Here is a 16,483-nt window from a genome sequence, read left to right on the forward strand (position 1 = left end):
CTTTCCAAAGGCACCATGCATACCTGTCTGGAGCCTGGATTGGGGATAGCACGCCAGTCATGAATGTCCACTGGAAAGGGCTGTCTCCAGGGTCCCTTAGGGCAGCCCACACAGGCAACAGGCCGCACACACTACCAAGGAGGCTGCTGTTTGCAGCCACTGTGCACCGGGCCCCCATGGGGAAAAGAGCACAGGCGGCTTAACTGGCTGCAAAGGGCTACTCTTGGTTGCGGTGTGCGGGCTTCTCACTGCAGTGGCTTCTCTTGTTGTGGAACACGGGCTCTAGGCATGCGGGCTTCAGCAGTTGTGGGTTGCAGGCTCTAGAGCGCAGGCTCAGTAGTTGTGGCGCATGGGCTTAGCTGTTCGGCGGCATGTGGGATCTTCCCGGACCAGGGCTCGAACCCATGTCCCCTGTATTGGCAGGTGGATTCTTAACCACTGTGCCACCAGGGAAGCCCCTACCTTACTATTTCTCAAAGTGTTTACTTTTCTGGGGGCATGTAGGAAAATTCCCCTTTCTTCGTTGAAATACCATTTACTTACGAGGGCTTTTGTACAAGCAGAGATAGTGAATTTTAATTGTGGGTTGGGTTTTTCACATCTATTGTCTAATCTCTCTTCTTCTTAGTACATTCCTCCAGAATTAATCATTATTATTATCTAGGTCTTCAAATGGCTATCAATGGATTTATTTGGCATATAATGACAAATTTCTAAATAACACCAAAATTAAAAAATAAATAAACAAAGCCTACATATTTAAGCAAAAAGAGCTTCACAAGTTATGTCCTGTGATGAAATTCCTGATAATTCCTTTTTTTTACATTGAAGTATAGTTGATTTACAATGCTGTGTTAGTTACTGCTGTACAGCAAAGTGATTCAGGTATACATACGTATACATTCTTTCTCTTTTAATATTCTTTTCCATTATGGTTCATCATAGGATATTGAATACAGTAGAGCCTTGTTGTGCCCTGATAGTTCTAGTGTGCTCAAATACAGCAAAGTCTAACTCATCCAATAGTAAAAGCGAACACCGTTTATTTACTCCAAGCCCCCAATCTCTTTAGGGAAAAGAGAGGGGCTGTAAGAGGGAGAACAGAGCCCCCGACTCAGGGAGGCACCCAGGCACGTGGCCCGAGAGCTCAACACCTACTTGCCACCAGTGGTCGTCATCCCCTTGGGGCTTCTTGGAAACGACGCCAGTTCTGAACCACAGGTGTCCTCGGACGTCCAAGGCCCACAGGGTCTGTTGGTCCCCAAGAGTGATACAGACAGGTTCCAAAGCCTGCCTTTCACTGGAAACGAGGAAGAGAGCGTGGAGTCAGCACCCGCATTCATGGCCCCCAGCGTGCCTAGGATGCCGGCATCAAGCGTCCTGGGGGGCTCGGTGTGGGACAAGAGACAAGTTCCGAGGAAGGAAGCTTGAGTTTCGAGTTAAACGACTGTGCGATATATACTGTTCCGAAGCGAGGGGGCGTCTGAAGAATTCCTGAAGGCCCAGGACGGTAGGGGGAGCTCTTAAGGGAAACTAACCCAGGGAAGAAGAGAGCAGGCTCATGAGGGATTTCAGGCCCCGAGTGGCCCATCTCCCCACCCCTGCCTTCACCAATTAAGCGAACAGAAACTCCGCAGCGTGCCAGGCTGTGTTGGGCAGCTGCAGCCTGGCAGACGCTGCCCACTCTGCGGGCAACGCCCTCCTCCCACCCAGCCGGTGACGTCCCCACCAGCTTCGAGGCTGAGCTGCGGGTCCACTCTGCACGGTGCCTACCTGACCTCTGCAGGGGGAGCCGAGGCGTCCTCGGTGCTGCTCGTCCCTCTCCAGCTCGGGACCATCTACACTAACTGGCATTGGTTGCCCCAGATGGGGAGCTCTTCGAGGGCTGGGCAGGGTCACGTTCACTCAGTGCTCACAACAGGTGCTCACTCAAATTTACTGGGTTGCTCAATTCAAACACAGAATATCCTAATCTAATTTTTCTAAAGACTACTGATAATTTCACACCAGCAAAATGATCTGACAGTAACTCTTTAATTAAAATTTTGACGGGTAGAAAGTAACCAAATAAATTGCAATTCAGAGATTAACTTCAACTGACTAGGAGGATAATAAAGAAAAATATTTGGCCTTAAGTCATCTGAGACTCTAAACAGAAACTATCTGACAATGGGCAGTTCTCTAGAAAGACCATCACGAGAGACTCGTGACCGTGTGGGGCTTGAGATTACACATGAGGGCAGTAACATTTTTAAAACTGAGCTCTGACCCAATGCCCAGTCTGCCAGTCAGAAGGAGGCACAGAGTGTCTTCAAGGTCAGGCTGCTGAAACTGGCTCTGGCAATCCCAGAGACCACCACGACCGTGGAAACCTTCAGGGAACCAGCTCTGCCCAGGAGAGGCTCACATGGGTCCCTTAAGAAGAGTCAAGTTGACAAAGAACAGACAGTGGGACAGACAGGACGCTGAAAATGTGTCTGCTCCTCCCCCGATACCTGACGATGTCACATTTCCAGCGCTCCCCTTCGGGACAGAAGCTGCTCACACCCTCCCGGTACAGCAGTACCCTCTGCTCCGTCAGCGCCCACACCACGCTGTTTCGGGCTGCGACCTGGGACAGTGGGTATGGACAGTCAACCTTTACGGCTCTGGCACAGGGGCGATCCACGCTGAGACCTGCCGGGGAGAAGGACAGGAAGCCCCCAAAGACACACAGTCAGGACTTCACACCTCATTTTCATTCTGTTTGCTTATTTTTCTTTTTTGGTATTTTGCTATATCCTTTCATAATAAGTACTTTCTCTTTTCAAGGTCTAGTCAACATAAAATAGTTAGATTGTACTTAAATATAATATCCATCTGAACTGTTTTCAGATGCTCTTTGAAAACTGGAGGAATAACAATTCCGAATCCTCTGGTGTCCCAAAGTAGCTAAAAATGTTCCGAAAGAACGTGAAAGCCCAGTGCAGGAGAGCAGCCAGCTCCGGAGCCAGGAGGGTCCAGGCCCAGATGAGCCAGTACCAAGGGACGTCTTCTGTGGCCACGCCCCTCGGAGCCTCAGCTGCCACTGGACCCACAGGGATCTGAGGGCTCCAGGCAACCTCTGCAGAGCACCTCCAACAGGGTGGTTCCCCTCCGCCTGCTTTGTACATGGTACGCGGTGTTTCCACTACTAAAATGAAAACCCCGAAATTCTTAGATGGAAGGTGAGGGCCAGAGCTCAGGGTCCCCGACTCCCCATCCAGGGCTCTTCCCCCGCCTCTTTGCAATCTCTGTCTAATGAGCTTCAAGGCCACTCGTAAGGGAGCTGGCACAACAGCTGTTACCTAAAGCCCCATATTATTCCGCAGCCTCAGCCTGCGGTCAGGGCTCGGAACTCAGCATGCTCCCTGCCCGATCACAACAGCACCCTACGGTATCACAGCCCTTGGGCTGCATTTCCTCAAACTCAGCTAGGTAGGAATCACCTCCTGGACTTCTTACACTGCAAACCTTCAGGACAACCCTGGAGACTCTAAGCCAGTAGCTCTGGGTGGTTTGAGCTTGTCTGCAACCACTGCCCAGGTGACTCTTAAGGCCCTCCTCACCCCCAGGCCAGAAGCACCCTGTTTCCCCAGCAGGAACGAAACTCAGATGCCACTGGAAGTTGGACATGCGTATGCTTTTCCAGCTATTTTTCACTTTCAAGGGAGACATAGGAACCAGATTGGAGAGACCAGGGCCGGCATGTGGCCCAGAGCTGGCCAGGCTGCCCTCTGGGCTCAAGCAGGAGCTGCTAGGATGCGGCTCTCCCACATCTGAGAGCGAGCCAGATGTTCAAGGGCTTTCAATCTCAGAGAATCGAATATTTGCAAACGAAGCAACCGACAAAGGATTAATCTCCAAAATCTACAAGCAGCTCATGCAGCTCAATACCAAAAAAACAAACAACCCAATCCAAAAATGGGCAGAATACCTAAACAGACATTTCTCCAAAGAAGATAAACAGATTGCCAACAAACACATGAAAGAATGCTCAACATCACTGATCATTAGAGAAATGCAAATCAAAGCTACAATGAGGTATCACCTCACACCAGTCAGAATGGCCATCATCAAAAAATCTACAAACAATAAATGCTGGAGAGGGTGTGGAGAAAAGGGAACCCTCCTGCACTATTGGTGGGAATGTAAATTGATACAGCCACTATGAAGAACAGTATGGAGGTTCCTTAAAAAACTACAAATAGAACTACCATATGACCCAGCAATCCCACTACTGGGCATATACCCTGAGAAAACCATAACTCAAAAACAGTCATGTACCAAAATGTTCATTGCAGCTCTGTTTACAATAGCCAGGAGATGGAAACAACCTGAGTGTCCATCAACAGATGAATGGATAAAGAAGATGTGGCACATGTATACAGTGGAATATTACTCAGCCATAAAAGGAATGAAATTGAGTTATCTGTAGTGAGGTGGATGGACCTAGAGTCTGTCATACAGAGTGAAGTAAGTCAGAAGGAGAAAGACAAATACCGTATGCTAACACATATACATGGAAACTAAAAAAAACCCCAAAAGGTTCTGAAGAACCTAGGGGCAAGACAAGAATAAAGACGCAGACACAGAGAATGGACCTGAGGATGTGAGGAGGGGGAAGCATAAGCTGGGACAAAGTGAGAGTGGCATGGACATATATACACAACCAAATGTAATACAGATAGCTAGTGGGAAGCAGCCGCATGGCACAGGGAGATCAGCTCAGTGCTTGGTGACCACCTATAGGGGTGGGATAGGGAAGGTGGGAGGGAGACACAAGAGGGAGGAGATATGGGGACGTGTGTATATGTATAGCTGAGTCACTTTGTTATAAAGTAGAAATTAACACACCATTGTAAAGCAATTATACTCTAATAAAAGATGTTAAAAAAAAAAATCTCAGAATCGTCCCTGGCTGACAGTTCATAACAGAGATTAAAACCTTCTCTTGGGGGGCTTCCCTGGTGGTGCAGTGGTTAAGAATCCACCTGCCAACACAGGGGACACGGGTTCGAGCCCTGGTTCGGGAAGATCCCACATGCCACGGGGCAACTAAGCCCGTGCACCGCAACTACTGAGCCTGCGCTCTAGAGCCCATGAGCCACAACTGACTGAAGCCTGCACGCCTAGAGCCTGTACTCTGCAACAATGAGAAGCCCTCACATCCCAACCAAGAGTAGACCCCACTCGCCACAACTAGAGAAAACCTGCGTACAGCAATGAAGACCCAATGCAGCCAATAAATAAATAAATAAAATAAATCTATTTTTAAAAAAACAAACCTTTTCTTGGAATCAGCAATATTAAATGGTTAAAAGATTGATATTTACATAAACCTATTATGGCCTCTTGACATCCGAAAAAGAGCTCCTGCCCCGTAATCGTTTCCAGGTACTGGTGAATCACATTGCTTTTGGAAACCCATATCTCATTTTGCTGACAGTACGTAAACACTGACTCTCATTACAGTTTATTTTTAAAAAACAAGTCCCACTGTGTCTCTTCCAGCTGCTAAAGGTCCCCCGTCTCAGGGCAGTTTCCTAGGATGAGATAAACTCCTATTCAGAGCAAATTATCTCTCATTGTTTTTTCCTGACCCACGTGTAAATAAGCGTATAGAAGCAGGGCTTTGACCTGGCTGAAAAAATCCAGCCATAAGTTAAAGGGAAAAATGATTCTAATGCCATTTCTCTGTTCTTCTTTCCTCTTCAGATCTGATACTGCAGGATAAGGGATACGCAATGGTGAGCTGTAAGGAGAATAAGATTCTGTTTCTGTGCCTCGCCAAATAATTCTATTAATTCCTGCCCTAAATTTGTCCTGGGTTGAATGTGAGTCAGTAGCAGAAAACTGCTAATAGATTCCAACAGCAAATACTCTCTTTCCAGAAGTGTTTTCATTTAAATTGACTTCTAGCTTCTCGGTCACTGTCTCTAAGCACGTCGCTACCAAAGCGCAATCACACCAGATCCCACGGGTGCTGGGGCGCCGGCTGCAGCTACCTGTCTGTAGGTACAGGTCCCCATTTGTCCTGATGATCCAGGCCGTGTCATCGCTCAGGGCCACAAACACCGCCTGGGGCAGAGCTTCGTACCAGTGACGCTTCCCCTTGATGGTCACTTTTCCACAAGCAAAGGCTCGGTTAGATTTCTGTTCAATCTTCCAGAGAAGGGCTCCTGTGGAAATAAAAATTATATTCACTGTCCAATAAATATTGAGAACTTTCACCCCCAAAAGTCCATTCTGGGTGCTGTGGGGAAGAGAGATTTCTACAACACGCCCCCCCCCCCTTTGCTTCTACCCCGAATGGGGAAAGAGCCTGCGGCGCCGAGGTCTGAACCCCTGCCACCACCCCCCACCGTGTGGCTTGGGGCTCATGTCTCCAAGCCTCATTTCCTCATCTGTGAAATGGGATCATCTGCCCCGTACAGGCTGCTAGGAAGGCTGCAGGTGAGGCTGTATCAAGGACACAGCACACAGAGTGGGCGCATCAGAGGCACTCATCACACGGCAGAGAGGCACCACCAGCACTGCTAGGTGTGCCAGGTGAGGGCCCTAAACGACCTTCGGGAGGCACAGTTAGTGTCCTGAGAAAGTCTGAAAGTCCTACAGGGATTCAAAGGGAGTGGGTCAATTCTGGACCAGCCAAATGGATAAGGTGCAGATGGAAAGGAAGCACTTGAGCTGGGCTGTCCCTTTTTTCACTTAGAAAGGGACAAAGAAGAAGGGGAGGGAAGGAGAAGGGCAGACAGGAAGGTGGTCTATGCAGATGCAGGTGGCATCTAAGAAACCATCAGAGTCACCAAGAGCACAGACGGCTGGACTAGAGGGTCTGGCACGAGGTGCCAAGGGAGGTGTGGGAAGCGAGGCGGCGGCCAAGCCCGCGGCCCCCGGGGTGCCCACGCTGGACGGGGCCCTCAGCCACAGCACCAACCCTGGTGGAGACAGAGCTCCTGCTAGAGTAGCGCGAGACTGAATCGTTTGGAAACACACAGTAATTCACATAATCAGGAAAAAACCGAAGTTTATAAATGGCTGGGGAGATGGACCCAAAGGTAAATGAGAGGAAAAGAATTAAAACCCATAATTATATAAAGCCAGCTAATGGGACAGGCTATTATCTTAGTCTCTAAGGCAAAATATTTTTCAAAGAGATAAAGAGATAGAACAAAACAACCCTGAACAAACTGGTATTTTACGTAGTGACAAAGACCAGGAGAGTTAGAGGAAATCCATCTCAAAGCACAGAGGGCGAGGGGAGGTCACAGGCTCAGTGTTGTCTGCCTTGCATTCCAATGTCCTAACAGTAAACCAGCTACGATACACATACACACTTCTGTTCCACTCGCCATCCCACAAATAGGTAAAGTGGCCAACATTGTGACAAACAAGCAAATTATTCTGTATAGATGAGGGGGTAGAACCTCACCCAGGAAGCGTCTGCTCCAGCTCACTGAAAATGGCCTGATCATGGCATGAAGGAAGGAAGGCATTTTCTTTTCACAGTCAAGGAGTAGATTATTCACCCAAAGCATATATATAGCTCATTACAGAGTAATTTCTAAGAAAGAAACCAAACGATCCAAACTTATCCAACACAACCGCGGGCCCATCTTCATTAGTTCAGCTGTTTTAAAGCAACACTAAGGGACTTCCCTGGTGGCGCAGTGGTTCAGAATCCGCCTGCCAGTGCAGGGGACACGGGTTCGAGCCCTGGCCTGGGAAGATCCCACATGCCACGGAGCAACTAAGCCTGTGCGCCACAACTACTAAGCCTGTGCTCTAGAGCGCAAGAGCCACAACTACTGAGCCCACGTGCCACAACTACCGAGGCCCGCGCACCTAGAGCCTGTGCTCCCCAACAAGAGAAGCCATTGCAAGAAGCCCGTGCACTGCAACGAAGACCCAACGTAGCCAAAAATAAATAAATAAATAAGTTATAAAACAACAACACTAAGAAATAGAAACAGATTTATTTTTATAAGGCATTTTATGTTAATATTCCTAAAAAAAAAAAAACCTCAAAAATGGAAGCTATTTGTCTAACTTACAAAACATGTTCATGTGTTACCACTGCAATTAATAAAAAACCAAAAACTGAACTGCAATTACACTATTTTCAGTTGATGTCAAATGCAGCAATCCGCGTTCTTTGGAGAAAACGCCTCAAACCTGCAGGGGAAAAGGCAAGTCTGCTAAATGGACTGGTCCCTGTGTGCTCGGGCCTCTACACCTGGGGCAAGAAGCAGGGAGCTGGGAGGCGAACCTGAGGGCGAGACTGCCACCTGCTGGACGGCATCTTCAAACTTCTGCCAGCGCAGCCCAGCGCCCGGCAACGCGCTGCAGAACAGGCCGCCTTTGTAGTCCAGGCACCAAATGTACTTCTCGGAGACCGCCAAGCTGAGAATGCCGTAGCCCGGCCCGGAGTAACCCATCCAGCTTTCTGCAAACTAACAAGGACAGAGCCTGCTGAGTTCTGCGGCAGAGGACACAGCTGCACGTGTCGTACTGTCGTCAATAAGAAAAGCGTGCAATCACGTAAGCCGGCCCTCTCTCTCTCGACCAGCTCTAACAGAAACATTGTGAAGTGGGAGCGGCTGTCCCCTACAAAGACCCCATAACGTTCCTGGAAAACAGTCTGTCACAGATACTACCACCTCTTCCCTCACCTAGCGCTTACAGTCAAAGGATCTGGTTTTATTCTACAGGGATACCTCACTTCCCACTTGTATGCAAACTGATTTTTTGTACAGCTAATCATTAGAGATGTGTTAGGAGAAATGGCACTACCACTATCTTTGTTTTTTTCACCATATTGTTTTAAGCGCTGATCCAATCATCGGACACGTGGCACATTATGTGGCTGATGGAAATCTGGCCAAGACACTGCCTGACTGAACCTTGTAGACTAAGGTTTAGATGTTAGGGTTCTTTTAAAAATCAAAGCTAAATAAAGTGTGTACTTTAACAGCTTTCCAAAACTGCAAAAGAAACCCATGTATTTGCACAATCACCCACACATGGACGTTCACTGCTTCACAGAGTTTGGCACCCAACCCCTCTCGATCTGGCCCTGACTCACCAGGACACGCCTTACCCACCCCCCAACGCAACAAAATGTGGCTTTCCAGCTCTCTGGAGGGGGACAAGGCGGGGAGCAGTGAAGGCTGGGGGAGGTCCTCAAAGTACCAGGTGCTCTCTCACCTAGGACTTTTCTAAAGTTCTGGTCTAGAATGCCAACTGCCCACGCCCTCGGCTCAGCTGCTTGGCTCCTGCCATGGTTGGTGGGCGCCGCGCCCCTCCTGCACTTTGCTCATCACCATCACCCGAGTTCCACTCAACTGGGAGGATCTGCACACGTGTCCAGGACTCTTGAGATCCACGACTGCCTGTCACGGGCACTGCAGCATCCCCAGCGCCCGACGCAGAGCCTGGCAGCCGAAGGCACTCACGAAAGGGTGAATGCGCGGAAGACTGAGTGAAAGGGCATTCTGTCTTAAAACAAATAAGCAGGACGTTTCACTTTCGAGGTAGGACAGACAGCACAGCGGTTCGAGAGAGAGGGCCCTGGCCCCACTTGCCATGCGACCTGGTGAAAGCCATTTATCTGTCTGAGTCTCCACTTCCTCCTGTGAAACAGGAGCACCTAGTTTGTGGGTTTTGTTCTTCGAGCAGTATATGAGTTAAACTTGTAAAGTGCTTAGCACGGCACCTGGCACACGGTGAGAGCCGCCCCAATGTCACACGTCATTAGGACGCAGAGAATCCAGAGGCACATCTGGGGAAAGCACATGTGGCTGCATAAGTTCACACGCACGATCCACACCTCATCCACTTAGCAGAAAGGGTTACAGTACACAGTTAGTTCTGAACCCAAATACATCTACATAATAATTACTTGCTAAGGAAACAAGCACTTTTTAAAAGCCACTTTTTTAAATAAAATGACCAAGAACAGCTAATAATCGTCTTTTAATTGCACAGGCTAGGTAGAACCCGACCCAGGAAACTGGACGCTCGAAACCTGGTTTCTGTACAGCCTACAGGGGAGCCCTGGCGCCGCTGCTTGGAGGTCAGGGAGACACGGCTCCTCGAAACGCTTGTCTGCGGGGCAGCGCCTTCCCCTCCACAAGTGGACGGGCCTCTCGCCACTGGTTTCTGGGAGCGGCCCCCAGGCCAATCCAGCCATCCTCTGGGATGACTAGCACTAGCTGCCCATGCTGGGCCGGCCCCGCCGGAATCAACAAGGAGAGGCTGCTTTTGTTGGTAAAGTGGGTAACTGAGCAGGGGTGACAGGTCAGCAGGAGTCCAAGCCATTCTAGATCCCTGCGCTGGAAATCCCCCAAAGGCAGACTTCCAAACACCTCTGGCATACGGGTTTTACAGTAGGAATATAATTTCTTTGCATAAACAGAAAAATATAATCAGTTCGCCAATGATTTCCCTTAAGAAAGGAGCGCACATACCTCCTCTGACTTCAGCAGCCCGGGCTCGTCTGTGCCCGGCGGGTGCAGGTCCTGCAGGGAGTGGCTCCCTGCCAGCTCTGTCACGCTCGTCTCCGAGGATGAAGAGGGCAGCCCGTGGGCATAGATGTCCTCCTCGTCACTGGACGTCAACGCCTGGTCCCGTGAGGGCTGCTCATGGGCGCTGGCCACCGAGGCAGAGACCCAGCGAGGCCGTCGTCCTCCTGCACTCCCCAAGTCACATTCGGAAGCAGCCATTGCTTTCTGGCCTGTGTCATCGTCAGCAGCAGCGTGCCGGGGACTCGAGCCGAGGTGGCCTGGGGCCCCCAGGTGCCTCCGGAAGCCCTGCTCTTCACTGGGCTCCTCAGCGCTGGTCCCTGGAAGCCACCGCTCAGCACTGGGAGTCCAGCTGAGGCTGGAAGGCACCAGGGGGGAGCCCTGGAGGGGGGCCTCCGGAAAAGTGCTCTGGGGTTCAGCAGGCTCCATGCCCCCCACCTCCTGGGCCTCTGCTGAGCTGCCCCGCTCTCGGCAGGGTGACTGTGTGCTCCTTGGCCCACCGCTCACGGGACAGGGCTCCTCTTCGAGCTCCGCGATGTCATCACTCCCTTCCGCGTCCTCCCTCGGATGCCAGGGTGAACTCAACCCCCCGCTAGGCGGCTGCGTCTCGCCTGCGCCGTCACATAGTGGGATTTCGGTTCTTCCGTCACCTTCCTCATTCAGTGAGTCAGGGGCAGGGAAGGGCGCCTCCAAGACACTGAACGTTTCGGGGTCGCTGTATTCTGGCAGGACACTGCTGGCCTCACCACTGAGACTGCACTCCTGGTCAGGAGACCCTGTGCTGGACTGATCCACGGTGCTGCCCAAACTCGAGGTCGTGGACAGCAAGTCTGTGCTCAAGGACTGGGGGCTATCACCAGGACACTCCCAGCAGGGAGTCGATTCAAGGGAACTGGGGCAGGTAGTCCCGCTTCCACCTTCTGTTTAAAAGAAGAACGTTTAAGATTAGGTATGAATCTAGTAAGACACTAACTAAAAAACAAAATTTGGGCTTAAGATAAAAGCGTTTTAAATGAAGGATATCTAAATGGTGAAGAATAAATCTCTAAAGTACAAATTATCCCAACGCAGGGACGTTTTAAATGGATGCAAATACTGTACACACTGATGGGCTCTGAGGCCTTCAAGAAATGTTAACTAAGAAAAACAAAGGAACAAATGGATCACAGACCAATTTCTTTTAATTATTAAAATGCTAAGGGATCTGGTAACATTTTCCTGCAATATCGCAGTGATCTTTAGCTAGAGAGGCTCAACAGGCACCAAGAAGTGAAAAATTTTTTTAAACTCAGTGTTAAATCCCGTATCTGGGAATTCCCTGGCGGTCCAGTGCTTAGGACTTGGTGCTTCCACTGCCAAGGGCCCAGGTTCAATCCCTGGTTGGGGAACTACGATCCTGCAAGCCATGCAGTGCAGCCTAAAAAAAGAAAAGAAAAGAAAAGAGAAAAAAAAGCCCATATCTGATGACATACCCTACATTAAACATAAATCGATCCATCTAAAGATTTCCATGACCTTCCTTACAGGTTTACAGAATCTCTGGTCTAATAAATGATGTACATGAATAAACAGAAATTTTTACTTAAATATTGAAAAGTATAACACCCAGACCTGTTAAGCAGGGTGGTATGTTACATTATAGTTTAATGCTTTATGTGTGTGTATAATGTATACGTATTTCACAGTAAAACTCCTTCGAGGAGGAAAGACATTCGCTTTCTGTGCTTTCCAGCGAACGGGCAGTGCTCACTCAGCAAGCAGCAGCCTTCCCAGAGAGTTTGGTAAAAGGCCCCACGGGGGCGGAAGGAGGTCGTGTGTGCTCTGCCGTGGATGGTACCTGTCTTCTTCTTCCTCTTCTTCTTTTTCACTTTGAGAGGCTTCACAATGAGCTCTTGGTCGAAGTCCTCTGAGCTGATCACACTGAACCTCTTCGAGGTGAGCTGGCCGCTCCTGCCCAGCTCGGGAGCCGCCTGCGGCCCGGAGCTGCTGTCAGTGGAGTTGAGTGAGCTGCTCCTGCTTCTGGGCTCGCTGGCCACGGAAGAGCCTCTGAGCCTCGTCTCAGAAGGCGTGGCCCCCGGCGCCTTCTCCGCACGCTGCCCATGGACTTGCTCTGGGCATCCTGACGGCTCCAGACCGTCCCGCACTGAGAAAGAAGAGTCAGTTTTACCATGGTTACTGGAGGGAAAGATGGAGTGCTCTTATTAAGGTTTGCCAGCCCTAAATACCAGCCTGCTAAATTCAGAGAAACCAGCGAAACTAAAAGAATTGTACAACAGGTTCCAACACGTGGTTTTTGTTCTCCAGGAAGTTCATGTATCAAAATCAGTCAAATAACTCACAGCAGCTGTCTTCTGTAAATAACTCAAAGTAAGGGACTATCATAAGGTAGAGCATTTCTCACTTCAACTCACAAAATAATAGATAAAGGTGAGATGCCTATTAAAAAAGGGCTTGGAAAAAAAATAATAATAAAAAAGAAAAAAGGGCTTAGAGGGAATTCCCCGGTGGTGCGGTGGTTAGGAGTCGGTGCTTTCACTGCTGGGGCCCCCGTGGTGCAGCCAAAACACTACTCCTCCAGGGACCTCTGAAAAACACACATGTACCTATAATAAAAATTCTCAAAGTTCAAGGAGGGAAAGGTCATTTTTCACCAGCGCAAACTCAAAACAGAGGAGTTCATTAAAGGAGTCCACGTGCGAAGAGGAGAGAGAGCAGAGCAGGACTGGCAGTGGGCTGGTGGGCCTGGCGCTCTGTCCCCATCTCCATGGACACGTCCTCCTCTCAACACGACAGTAGGAGGTTCCAGCCACAGGACCCTCAACACAGGACTGGGGGTCCATTTTGATCCATCCAGCCATCCTTCTGTTACCGAGTACCTACCGCATGCCAGATGCGTTCTAGGCATGGAGACACGGCCCTTACCCAGACAGGTGGGCATTCCTGCCTCGACCGGGGGCCACAAGTGGGGACGAGCAGGGCAGGGAAGTGACTTGCAGAAGGTCACACAAGATTACACAGGCAGATCTTGGTCTGGAGCTGCACCGTCCAGTACAGTAGCCAGCAGCCATGTAGCTATTTAAATTCAGATTCATAGACATGAAACAAAACTTAAAATCCAGTTCCTCAGTTGCACTCAGCACATTTCGAGTACTTGGCAGCCACGTGTGGGCAGTGTAGTTACAGAGCATCTTCACGCCTGCAGGAAGTCTACTGGCCTCGTGGCTCCTGGTCACTTCTCCCCTGTAAGTGGCACTGCCACTTGGTGACATTGTTAAGGCCCCCAGCTCACAGGCTCAAGAGCAGAGCTCTCTCCGTTTCTATGAAAGTTACAACCCTGGAATGATGTTCGCCCCAACCTGCCCTCTGTGACTTAAGAGGTAATTCACTCTCTTCTTGCCATCTCTTGGGAGATTATAAATTCAGGACAGTGACAGCTAGTACATTTTTGTCTTTTTGAGGCTAAATATCTGGCTAAAGTGAGGCTGTTTTTTATATTCTCCCAGCAGCCAAACCTTGTATTCTAAGGTTTAAAAGACAAACGCTATAGCCATGTCCCAGGCAGGCCGCTCCCTCCCGTGCTGGAGGGAGGGAGCCCCACTTCCTGCCCAGGATCTCCGCTGCCTCTCTTGAGGTCACTCAGACATTAGCTGACACTGGTCAGAGTAGAAACACCAAGGATGGCCCTGTGGCCAAGAGACCCGAGGAAAGCAGTGGCGTGCCCACAGCCATGGCACAGGGCGGGCCCTCCTGACTAACCTGGCGAGGCAGGGGAAACAGCGGCTGAAGCGGAAATCTGGACGGTGACTTGGGGCTTGTCACGTACTACCCCAATCCTCAATTTTCTAATCTGTGAAAGGAGGACACCATTGACTAACACGCTAGGGTCTTCTTCAAACCACGTGCTGTGTTAGGGCCACAAGGTGAGTCACGAGAGCCTTGCAATCAAAAATCTATTCTTGCGTAAGGTAAGTGGTGAGGCAGCGACTCCGAAGTCAAGGAGCAGCAGGAAAAGGGCCCCAGGAACGCAGTGAGGAGAGACTGACTCAACTAAGGCGATTGGAAGAAGTTATCAAAAGTGCAGCGATACCGACCGAGTCTTGAATGATAAGGGGGAGGGGTGCACAGGGCAGCACCCGAGGAGGGCAGGCCTCGTCGGGGAGACCCAGGCAGCAGTGTCAGGACAGGCGCACAGCAAGCGAGGAAGGGCCAAGGCCGCTCCAGCCCCAGGGAGGAAGGTGGCCTGGTTAGGGAAAGGCGGGGGCAGGACGCCTGTGCAACTGCCCAGTGAACTTCAGAGGCCCCACGAGGCGCTGGCATCTGTGGGCACTGCCCTCACCTCGGGCATCGGGCCCTCCCGCACGAGGCTGTTCGGAGGACTGGACGAGATCGTGAACGTTAAGTGCTTAGCAGAGTCTGGAAGGTGGTGAGCACAACGCAGTGATGACAAGGCGGGGAGGGGCAGTGGGGCAGGGGCCACACAGCTGTTGTTGCGACCACCAGGAACAAGTACATAAAGTCCCATGGTCGTGTGCATGCACGACAACACAGAGTAAGGTTCTTTACTCGTTAGAATTTGGGCTTAAATATGAATTACCCAAAAAAAGTCAAAAGCACAGAGAATAATCAATACTACAAGGAAGAACCATGTTAAAGGTAAAAACCGTGTCCCAGGTGACAGACTGAAATGTTCTAAAATCTTACACATCAATCCCACAGGCTGTCTCAGAGTGTCGGACGGAGATCAGTCAGGTGGGTACCAAGTTCTCCTTCCTACTCACCCAACCTCCCTGACCTCCAGACCCGCAGAAGCAACTCCACCAAATGTGAGACCCTGGCTGATGTAAGCCTGAAAGCAGGTAACCTTCAAGAAAAGTATCACAAACCGTCTTTTCAGAATCAAAGGAAACCCTCTGAACACCTCGTTTCGAAAAAGCTACAATCATTTAACGAGCAAAAAAATGGTACGTTTTATACATCACAAACTGTAATTACATACATTTTATAACAAATTTTGTAACAAATACATTTTATAACATTTTACAAGAAATACAAACCTATTGATGCTAGTCCTTCAGGCCTGCTTGAAATTCTTATAATGTTCCTGTCTCCCTTTAAGAAAAATATTTCATTTTCTGTGCAGGAAACAGACACGATATCACCTGATCCTTCCAAACCAGCAATTGTGGCCTGTCCAAAAAAAAAAAAAAAAAAAAATCACAAAACCAGGCAATAGTAATAGTTCAAATCGTACAAGCATGTGTAGCAATCCAAATAAGTCAGACAACTGCTCTTCGTTGTCATGATTCTGAAACTCAGGGAAATTCAGTCAAAGTCAGGTAATACCTGACGGATGTGTGACTGAGTCACAACCCCTGCCAGTAAATTTATGAGACTGAGCGAGCAGTCTCTCCCCGCCTCTCGGCCACCCTCTGAACCCGTCCCCGCCTTGCTCCCCGCTCTCTGATCGCCCTTTTCTGGCTTCAGGTGCCTCAACTGGCCAGTCCAAACCCCAGCCCTGTTCCTCCACGACGTCACGCGCTCTGCTTGAATTCTTTTCCTGACCCTTGCTCACTGGGAGAGTTCCAACTTGATTCAGAGGCCGCCTCCTTGGGAAGCGTCCCTGACAAGCTCACCCTCCTCAGCAATGCCCAGGACTCTTCAGAGCTCACAGCACTTTACACAAACCCCCACCTGGCACGTCTCTCCTGGGCTGGAATGTGTGCTGGCAGGTCTAGGTCCCCTACCGTGCGGAGTCCTGTGGGAGAGACTAATAGGCATTGCAACCCTTGGTTTTGAATGAATAAGTGAGTGAGGGAGGATTCCCCTAACATCACCTGAAAGCAGACAGCAAACAAAACACAGGACATCCCTGACTTAAAAAAAATTCTTGCTTCTCAGTCAACAGTGCAAATAAGAGACTAGCTCATTATAGAAGAGAA

General features: G+C 49.7%; 1 protein-coding gene and 1 non-coding gene across 5 annotated transcripts in view; both read right to left on the reverse strand.

The window, feature by feature from the left end:
• TECPR2 (tectonin beta-propeller repeat containing 2) overlaps positions 1–16,483 on the reverse strand; it is a 95,257-nt gene that overhangs the window by 42,288 nt on the left and 36,486 nt on the right. For all 4 annotated transcript variants that reach the window (XR_011246353.1, XM_069540406.1, XM_060003891.1 and 1 more), the window contains exons 7-13: positions 15,599–15,731; positions 12,382–12,687; positions 10,491–11,464; positions 8,291–8,474; positions 6,027–6,200; positions 2,496–2,676; positions 1,159–1,300 (exon numbers count right to left, since the gene is read on the reverse strand). Coding sequence is in view for 3 of the 4 variants with exons in the window: in XM_069540406.1 (XP_069396507.1) it covers positions 1,159–1,300; positions 2,496–2,676; positions 6,027–6,200; positions 8,291–8,474; positions 10,491–11,464; positions 12,382–12,687; positions 15,599–15,731 (2,094 nt within the window). In the remaining variant the exon portion in view is untranslated. The remainder of the gene's footprint in view (positions 1–1,158; positions 1,301–2,495; positions 2,677–6,026; positions 6,201–8,290; positions 8,475–10,490; positions 11,465–12,381; positions 12,688–15,598; positions 15,732–16,483) is intronic.
• LOC132421362 (small nucleolar RNA SNORA70) lies at positions 79–213 on the reverse strand. Its single transcript, XR_009518625.1, has one exon. It is a non-coding gene; the product is annotated as a small nucleolar RNA SNORA70 (small nucleolar RNA).

The sequence above is a fragment of the Delphinus delphis genome, chromosome 2 (assembly GCF_949987515.2).
Source record: "Delphinus delphis chromosome 2, mDelDel1.2, whole genome shotgun sequence".
In the NCBI taxonomy this organism is placed as follows: Eukaryota; Metazoa; Chordata; class Mammalia; order Artiodactyla; family Delphinidae; genus Delphinus; species Delphinus delphis.